The sequence below is a fragment of the Cebus imitator genome, unplaced genomic scaffold (assembly GCF_001604975.1).
Source record: "Cebus imitator isolate Cc_AM_T3 unplaced genomic scaffold, Cebus_imitator-1.0 Scaffold251, whole genome shotgun sequence".
Taxonomy (NCBI): domain Eukaryota; kingdom Metazoa; phylum Chordata; class Mammalia; order Primates; family Cebidae; genus Cebus; species Cebus imitator.
Window position 1 is genome coordinate 1552814 of NW_016107566.1, and position 9532 is coordinate 1562345.

The 9532-nt window shown below is 45.0% G+C and overlaps 1 protein-coding gene across 1 annotated transcript; it reads right to left on the reverse strand.

Moving 5' to 3' along the window:
• Window positions 1-328: 328 nt before the first annotated feature.
• On the reverse strand, window positions 329-9127 carry SFRP2 (secreted frizzled related protein 2). Its single transcript, XM_017498787.2, has 3 exons — window positions 8038-9127; window positions 5667-5747; window positions 329-1499 (listed from the first exon to the last, which is right to left on the reverse strand). The coding sequence occupies exons 1-3, from the start codon at window positions 8540-8542 to the stop codon at window positions 1195-1197; spliced, it is 891 nt and encodes a 296-aa protein (XP_017354276.1). The 5' UTR covers window positions 8543-9127; the 3' UTR covers window positions 329-1194.
• Window positions 9128-9532: the final 405 nt, after the last annotated feature.

The window sequence follows — 9532 nt, forward strand, 5'->3', positions numbered from 1 at the left end:
ACTTTAAGGCTCATAAACCCTAAGTTTAGGGTAGTGTTGCCACATAGCTGCATGTGGACTGCTCAGAAGGGTCAAAAAAAGGTAACGCCTTTCCAGAGCTTAGAAATTTCTGCTTCTTTAGAGTCAGCAACAGTGGAATCTGTGAGATGTGGGGCATGAGGAAGGAGGGCAGTGATGGTTGGGTGGTGGAGGCGGAGACACTTTCTGAGTCACTGGAGAAGTAGACCACTTTAAACTGCTGGAGGGCTGGGCTCATGGAAGGAAGTGACCACTCATGCATAGCTCCCTTCCCAGTTCGTTTTACTAAGACAAGACAGAAGACAATGAATAGGTAAAACAGGATGTAAAGTTTATATATAAGAATATAATGTTTATCTGAAATATTTACAGTGTTGGTTAAAGCAATATTTTTACAACTTTTAAAGGTAAACTACTATGTATATTACAGGTAAGCTACACTGGGTTTAATTTGCCAAAGCTAAGTAAGAAATGTTTTAAACAAAGCTTAAAGTACTCAAGTCAGTTATGAAATTTATATCTTTTACTCTTTACTTGAAGAAATCATACTATAGAAATGGTTAATGTGCTTTTAATAAATGGAAGTACTGTAGCTGGAATGTGATACAGGTAACAGTTTAAGTTCCCAATGAGGGTATAAAATGGTGAATTGTCATAAGACTTAGACACCGAGTCTCAGTCTGGAGCCGATGAAGATGTTGAGATATCAGCCAGCTTTATCTCAACGGGGTTTGAGACCCATAAGTTTGGGCCATAGAGGAAACTGAAGCAATTTGCATGTTGAGACAACCTCAGTGGGAAGTGAAAATCAGCTGACTCAAACCACACAACAACAACCAGACCCAAGTCACAGTTGCATCTATTCAAAACTAGCTTTAAAGTGAGCTATTTTTAAACTTCATACTAATATTCATGATTTTATTAGTTTGACTATTTCTACAAGATTTGGGTGGGCTTTTCCTCTATGTGAAAACAGCTATCCACTCCCGTGGCCTCCTAGGGCCTTATAACTCAGGAAACACTGGGGATGCAAACGTGCAAAAGTCAGGGGGAAGCTGCCCAGGTTGAGGCTGGAGCAGCTGGGACTGTGCTTGGGAAACGGGAGTTGAGGTCTCCGAGCAGAAATGGTCAGCCGTGCTCTGGAGCAGGCCTGTCGGAGCCATCAGGATGCCGGGACTAGCATTGCAGCTTGCGGATGCTGCGGGAGATACGCTTGAACTCTCTCTGCCCCTTCTGCCACCGCTTCACCGAGGTAATCACCAGCTCGCCACCCTGCTTCTGTCCCATGACCAGATAGGGCGCATTGATGTCGTTCATCTCCTCACAGGTGCACTGTAAACTGTCTTTAAGCCACAGCACCGATTTCTTGAGGTCCTTTTCGGACACACCGTTCAGCTTGTAAATGGTCTTGCTCTTGGTCTCCAGGATGATTTTGGTATCACCATTGATGTAGGTTATCTCCTTCACTTTTATTTTCAGCGCTATGAAGACAAGAGAGGGCAGAAAGAATCATGCCAGTTATAATGAGGGAATGCAGTAGACCTCCCCCCATTCTTCCTGCTCGTGTGACTTTGCCTGGGCAGGGAAAGAGTTCCTAAAGCGAATGGGACTCTCAGAGGCTGCAGGTCGGGGGTTGGGAGCTAGGGGCAGCAGGTGGCTCCATTGCTAAAGCCTCAAAGCATTTGCCAAGCACTTTGTTTCCAATCAGCCATTCTTTCAAAACTCTTTCTCTTTGCGGGACTCAATTAACTTTTCTTCTGGTTTCCTCACCCACCCTTGTGTTTGTTGGAAGGTTGCATGTGGTGCTTGCTCTCCCCAACAAATAGCTTTCTCTACTGGAAACTTCAGCATGAAAAGAAGTGCCTGACTCTTAGGTGAAACGTGATCCTTCTGTGGCCATAAACTTTAAACTCAATTTATTATGTAGGAGAGGTTTTTGGACAAACCTGTAAGAAAACTGTATCACACAATCATTGTTTTCTAAAGAACAGGTTACAGGGAAGGAGAATTGATCTTACAGCTGCATTTGATTTGGTAAAGCAACTAGGAGAAAAAATATGCAAGTCTGTTTTTAAGAGCACAACATGTTTAGTCATAGAAGTGTTTTTCTGAAGACCTCATCCTCATATGCTCTCATTTGCCTGTCCAAGGCCAAGGCATTTACAGATCATATATATACTGTTCCCAAAATGTATATGTAGGCTCATTAGAATGCAAAGACCAAAAGTAAGTGGTTTACTATAAAGGACACGTTTTATAGTCATGAACAGCATGCTCTGGGAAAGAAAGTCCTACAAACGTACATGCTGCAATTAAATTTCAAGACTCCATGAAAGCAGGAAAAGAATAGAATTTTAACATTAGAAGGGATCATCCCAAAAGTCTCTTGTTAGTACACAAAGAATCTTAAATCTAGAGAAGTTTAGTGACTTGCCCGAGGTCACCCAGTGTAGGTTGTTTGCTTGAACTCCGGCTGCCAAACCTTCTCCTGTAATGCCACTGTGGTGTCCTGAGGCAATGTCATTGTTTTTGTATTGGTTGCAGCATAAATTTGCCCAGCTGCAATGTGTCCTAAGACCCTGGGTACCACTGACAACTGTTCTTTATAGATGATATGTAAGGATGACTTCCTGACTTTGATGGATTTTAATCTCATGTTTAAATTGGTAACAGAGGAAGATTTTTCTGTGTTGTGTATAATTGTTTGAGGTTTTCTTTTTCTTTTTAATATCAGAAAGGGAATTTGAGTATGGCTTTCTAGTCAACCAGGAAATTCTAGAAGCTCAATCAGGTAAATCAAAGATGCTATGACTCGGCCAACCATGGTTTTGTCTGATATGATATGCATCTGAACTGTGGTACTGAGTTCTCAGAGTTTATGAGACTCAAGTCATGGAATAAACCATACTTGCGGAACTGTTGCATGCTCCTGTGTCCTCTGCATTGGGAGTGGGTGTTGGAAGACCTCACCATAGTAAGAGAAATGGACTGATTACACATTAACTGAGAGCCTTGTCTGTAATACAATAGGGCATATAAAAGATTTCACCTGGCTAAATGAAACATTCTCGAGCTCCAAACATCAGAAAAACCATCACTTTTAACGAGGAGGAAGATTTGTGAGTCATCTTTGTCTAGCTCTAAAATAACTAATTTTGCAAATGTTTATCACGAGAAAACATTAGGGATTTTCTCCTTGGATTTTCAGCTAGATCCCAAACAGAGAGAATCAAATCCCCCACAGAACCTTTCCTGCCCTTGAGGATGTGACTGGGATGCAAGATGTGATAGCAGGCAGAGGCGATGATACTTTCTGTTCCAGCAATAGGTTGTATATATAGGAAGGTAGTTCTGAACCATTTTTTACTCACCACTACTTGCACCATTGAAGTAAGGAGGGGTATTACGTTTCCCTTGTACTTCAGGAGCACAGTAGGGATGAGTGTGATGCCTTCTTAGACTAGTCAAGTCAAATAAATCAGATTTCTATGCTTGTTCCTTCTACTCTTCCATTATTCTCAAAGAAGAGAGGCAAGATAGAATAGTGCTTACAAACCAAGAATCTATGATGCAGTTCTTGAAATTCTGATACTTTATCCCTCTTTGGGTCAAAAGGAGAGTGAAGAAATAGAAACCAACTTTGTGAGGTATCTATACTTGTGATACTTAAAGTGTGATTACTTCTGTGTTGTTTTGAAAAGTTTTCCCTCTGTAAGGACAGGGCACACTGGGGCACACAGGCATCCATGTTTTGGCTCAGGTCTTGATTAGTGCATCCTTAGAAAGGGGGTCTTCTGTAAGGTCAGCCACAAAGCAAGCAAGTAATAGGTGTGTGTGTGTGTGTGTGTGTGTGTGTGTGTGTGTTTTCTCAAAGCCAACTGTTTTGGAGCTCCACAATATAAAAATCACCTTTTCATGGAAGTCAGGAAGGATCTGTTTTATTTGTAGTACAAAGGATATAAACTACTAGAAGAACATGATATTTTATAGGCTTTTAATAGAAATCTTATATAAATGATATTGTTCTATCTTGTCCTTAATGAAGTGATGTAGCATGGGGGCTGAGAACTGTGTTTTGGTAAGGCTCTGGTGACCTGGAATTATCTGCTGCTAATGTACCTGGCCCTCAGCCAGTCTGAAGGCTGTGTACATTTGAGTACAGGCGTGTGAAACCCCCTCAGCCCCATTCGTGGCTCCTCCAAAGGGTAAAGGTTGCTAAGGACTTTGAGCTACCTCCCTTCTTTCTCCATCCTCAGCAGTGTGAAGCCTTTTTCAACACTGGGGCTATGGTGGTTCTGGGACCAGTCATAGTTAAACCCAGGACAGTTTGTGGAAGAGACCTGGAGCTGTCAAAGAGCAGGGATTAGATGGTTCCAGAGTTTTAGGGACCTGACCAGGCCTGAGATTTCTGGGATGGAAAGGTAAGGAGAGTAGTAGCTGGAGTGATTTCCCTCAGTCTCGAGGACTATATTGAGTATGTAGAAATGTTAATATGGGTCTATTAGACTCCATTATTGATTGACAGAACAGGGAACATATCTGTTTATGAGTAAGTTCAGTCTTGTGTCTGAACAAATATTTTTAAAAAGGTACCAAAAATTCCCAACACACCAAAAGGTGCCTGCCCTTTTGGTGTGTTGGGAAAAGGGTAAAAGCAAGAATGCCTCTGGGTAAAGTTCCTGGTCATTCATTCCCAACTCTGAATTTAGCATTGATCCTGTGTCTAGCTAGGATCCTCTTCTGACCTGAGAGGCCTGAAGTCAGCAGATGAGGTGCTGGTGGAGTTGTATGCAGACAAGTCCCAGCTCACTTTTCCCTTATCTTCTCTTCAGGGGAGTGACTTACAACTTACGAAACACATCACATTTGTTTTTTAATTGTCCCCAAACACCAGGGCATCATGGCATCTTTCATGTATCCTGCTAAAGTCAATGTCTAAGCTTTTTTTTCTTTCTAACAAAACTGTGGCTAGTGTGTCTAGACTTATTCATACAAAACTTTACAAAAGCCTTCTTTTAAAAGGGATTTTAAGATGGTGTTTCAGGGTTGTTGGGTGTTCCATGTTAAGTGTCTTCCCAGTAAACCATTCTTCTTTTTAAATTTAAGGAACCCCTCCTTGACAAATTAATAATCAGTGCCTTGGATATATTCACTAATGCTAGAACACAGAGGAGCAAATCATTATGGCTTATAAAGAAAGTAAAAATACTTTAATTTGATAGCAGAGTAAGTTTTTATTTGTGGCCAATTTAATGCCTTGAACCTGTTTGGCTGGGGCTAATTACACTTCCATTTCTGGTGCACATGTTAAGTAATCAAAAGAAAACAGGACTTGGGAGTATGCCTGTCAGCAAAAATAAATAAATAAGATTGAAAACGTGCTATTGAAAATTGTTAATCTGAATAATTCTCATTATTTGATTGGCTTAATAGAACAGTGAGTCTCACCTAACAAGATACAACTCAATAATACTAGACAGTTACATAAGAAGGAAATCAGGATAGATCAAGTTGGATGATTTTGGGAATCACGATCTAGAATGGTGTTTCACTCAACCTTTATCTAGCAACATCATAATGATTTCTACCTTGAAGTTTTACTGGTAAATAAAACTTCTGGGTGTGAAATCTGTTGTCGTATTACTTACCAAAATCATTTTTACAAAGTGTTTCCATTATGTCGTTGTCATCATCGTTTTTAGTTTTGCAGGCTTCACATACCTTTGGAGCTAGAAATGTGAAAAACAGTCTTTAGTAAGTTTGCTTAAAAGGGAAACAGCAGGTGGCGTTTGTAAACAACTCAAAAGTACTTACCCAGTTGAAAGTAGCAATTGTCCTATTTAATCGCAACTTCTGCCTCCTCTATAAAATTAGGATCACTCAATCCTAAGAAAGTTCCCCCATGCTTCTCATTTGTTTGGGGGCTGGGGAGCAAAATGAGCACACCCATATGTTGTGTTTAATAAATGATAACTCTCCAAAGGAGTTGTGAGAAGAGTGTACGAGTGTGTGTAGTTAAAGTTAACTGAGACAGGGTGCAGCTTTTCAGCTCATCCTCCCAACCCCTGGGAAATTCAGTATGAAAAAGTTATTCCCAAAGCCTTTTGAAGGAGAAAGCACCCAAGGAAACAAAGATCCTTGAGGCATTTGGGAAAACTGGTAACTATAAAATATAGCCAGAAAATTATCTTTCTCAGCCATAGGACACCAGTGTAGCTGGCTCGACTCGGCAGAGCTCTGTATGTCAGGGGGGCCAAGTTTGGCCTGGGAGGGGAGACTGGCTAATGTTCCACATCTGGGATGTTTCCACCTTGAAAACACATCTCACTAATTACAACAGCCTCCTCGAAGTGGTTCTGTGTCACCTTGTACCTTCTGCCAAGATTGTGCTTGAGTCAGGCAGCATTTACTTCATTGTTATCTACAAGCTCCCTGGTACAGTTTCTTCTTGCCCTTCTTTGTCTGTTTCAAACTCTCCAAACAACAAACCAACCAACCAACCTGTTTCTGAAGCTAATCAAAGATGAAGCAAAATGGTTTAGGGGTCTGACCAAACCTAGGGGTTGTGTACTAGCACAATTATCAGAGAGCCTGCTAAAAGCTCTTCTAAGAGTCTGATTTCTTGGGGGAAAGGAAAGAAAGAACAATCATATTTCCTTTCTCTCATTTATGAATATGTTAATGATGTCTTTATGTGGCTTAATAGGAGTTTTATCAAATTAGAAAAATCACAAAGATGGAATTTTGCAGAACGTAAACTTTTATTTTGAAGAAGAAAAGTGGCTTTCAGGAGAAATGTACACTACGTAATGTGACTGCTGATAGTGGAAAGAAATGAAAACAAAAGCAACATACATAAAACTGCCCTTAAGTCCCCTAACCCAAACAAAATCAAACATTTCCAATTAGGAGCTCTCAGAACGTATATAAAATGTTACTAACCTGTATTGGTTGGTCTATGGTATATGTTGGACAAATGTTTGAAAAATGCCAAACATTTGCAATAAATTAGAAATCTAACCAATAAGGTGATTGCAAACTCATGGTCCCTGCCAGGAAAGATTGCTAAAGAACTTTGCATTTGCGTTAACTAATGATGTCTGTAAGAAAACAACTAGAGATTGAAAGGGAGAGGCTGCTGAAGCCCTGAAAGGGATTAGGAAGCTCCCCTTCCCACCCAGGGGACCCAAATCAGCTCAGATGCATTGTATATGTTTTCCTTTCAGAAAAAATATCGAGAGCCCATGAGGTTTTCATTGCTTTGATGGTTTTTGCACAAGAACTCTCCCTCCATTTCTAAAAGCTTGGGAATCTCTTTTGCATGATTTTCTCCAGCTAATCAAAACCACCCCTAAGTTAAAAACTGATAGCGATAGAAAGATGATTTCCAGAGATTCCCTTTATGCCCTCTTCCTCAAGTACCTGAGCAGGACAACCAATGCTCAATTTTCCACACGCTCGGTGTCAGTCCCGGTTTTGTTTTCAAAGCCTAAATTGGCAAAGGACAAAAAGTACCTTAAAAGGTTATCTGTGTGTGCATCCTGGTTCTCCTGCCTGTGCGGGAAATGTTCCTGTGACTAGAATCCTGCCCAGTGATAAGAAGGTGCAGAATAGGGCTGAGGGAGGGGCCTCTGGCCAGAATGCTCACCACCTACTTTTCCACCCAACACCTCTTCCAAGGCTCTCAGAGCGAGGCCCCAGTGCTAGCATCTTTAACAATAATCATATATCTATTTTTTTGAGCCGCCATTCAGTTCTTCGTTTATTTTCTCTTTATTACTTTTTAAAAACTACTTATAACTGGTACAACTCGGGAGGAGAATGCGAGACTTGGGCGGGAGGGAAGAGGTATCTCAAATTTGATACAGGCTTGTGATGACAGACCAGGGCAGGAAGAACTTCTGTCCTTCCTGGTACCGGCACCCCAAGCAGGGATGCATCGGGATGCGTGGCATGGGCGGGATCCCCTGGAAGCGTCTCAGCAGAGCAGGGCGTGGGGAAGCAGCAGGGAAGCCTTACCTTCCTCGGTGGTGGTCGGCAGGACGTGGTCGCTGCTAGCGAGGGGGATGCAAAGGTCGTTGTCCTGGGGGAAACGGCCGCAGTCGAGCATGTCGGGCCAGGGGAAGCCGAAGGCGGACATGACCGGGGCGCAGCGGTCCTTCACCTGCACGCAGAGCGAGTGGCACGGCTGAATGGTCTCGTCTAGGTCGTCGAGGCAGACAGGGGCGAAGAGCGAGCACAGGAACTTCTTGGTGTCCGGGTGGCACTGCTTCATGACCAGCGGGATCCAGGCTCCGGCCTGCTCCAGCACCTCCTTCATGGTCTCGTGGCCCAGCAGGTTGGGCAGCCTCATGTTCTGGTACTCGATGCCGTGGCACAGCTGCAGGTTGGTCGGGATGGGCTTGCAATTGCTGCGCTTGTAGGATAAGTCGGGCTGGCCGAAGAGGAAGAGCCCGTGCGCCGAGCCCAGGCAGCAGTGCGGGGCGAGGACGAGCAGCAGCAGCGAGCCAGGGCCCTGCAGCATCGTGGGTGCGCTACCCCCGGGGGGCAGAGGGAGCGGAGCTGGGGAAGGGCTAGCGGCAGGAGTCGGAGCTCGTCCCTGGCCCACCCTCTTCGCTCCGCGCGACTCGGGGGCCTGGAAAGCTGGTAGCGGGCGGCCGGTGAGCGGAGAAGCAGGACTCCGGGAAGACGGCGTGGGCGAGGCGCTGCAAGCGCCGCGCACCTCCAGGGGTCTCTGAACCGGGGGAGCAGAGTGAGCAGCTGCTGGGGCAAAGCCAGAGTTTTCTTGGCCTTTTTTATGCAAATCTAGAGGAGGGGGGAGCAAGGGAGGAGCCAGTGAAGGGTAATCCGAGGATGGCTGGTCACTACTTTCTGGGTCTGGTTTTGCGTTGAGAATGCCGCTCACGCGCTTGCTGGAAGGGAATTCTAGCTGCGCCCCCTCCCCAGATGCCTCCGCGCGCCAGCTCTGGGATTGCTTTAAACAACAGACAAACCTGGCCGCTGCGTCCCAACAGTGAGCGAGCAGGGTGCGGGCTGCAGGAGTGGGGGACACGCAGGGCACCCCGCAAGTGGCCTCGCGGCCAGGTCCTGGTGGGAACGCTCCTCACCCCGTGCACCGCCGGGGGCCCGGGTTTGTTTTGCCCCAGCCTGAAGTTTCTGATGGAGCCGCAGGTCTGCCAGCATGGGTGGGAGAGGGAGTGTGTGTGTGTGTGTGTGTGTTGGGGGTGGGAGGGATACGTCCTTGATAGCCATGTGTGTGTTGGGGGTGGGAGGGATACGTCCTTGATAGCCGTGTGTGTGTTGGGGGTGGGAGGGATACGTCCTTGATAGCCATGTGTGTTTGTTGGGGGTGGGGAGGCTGCGTCCCTGGTAGCAGCGGAGCCAGCAGCCCTTGGGCTCTTTGTGCGCTGGGATGGAGCCCGGGACCTGCCTGACCGAGGCTGCCTTGGCCAACTTCGTTTCCTCTCGAACCTCCAGCCACAGTTCAGCAGGCTGGCGGCGTGCTCCCCACTGC

Excerpts from the sequence above, each read along its gene's own strand:
- SFRP2 (XM_017498787.2), bottom strand. The coding sequence starts at position 8,542 with ATGCTGCAGGGCCCTGGCTCGCTGCTGCTGCTCGTCCTCGCCCCGCAC. Across the intron at positions 5,748-8,037 it reads GCCGACCACCACCGAGGAAG|CTCCAAAGGTATGTGAAGCC; the intron begins GTAAGGCTTCCC and ends TCACATTTCTAG. Across the intron at positions 1,500-5,666 it reads ACTTTGTAAAAATGATTTTG|CGCTGAAAATAAAAGTGAAG; the intron begins GTAAGTAATACG and ends TTGTCTTCATAG.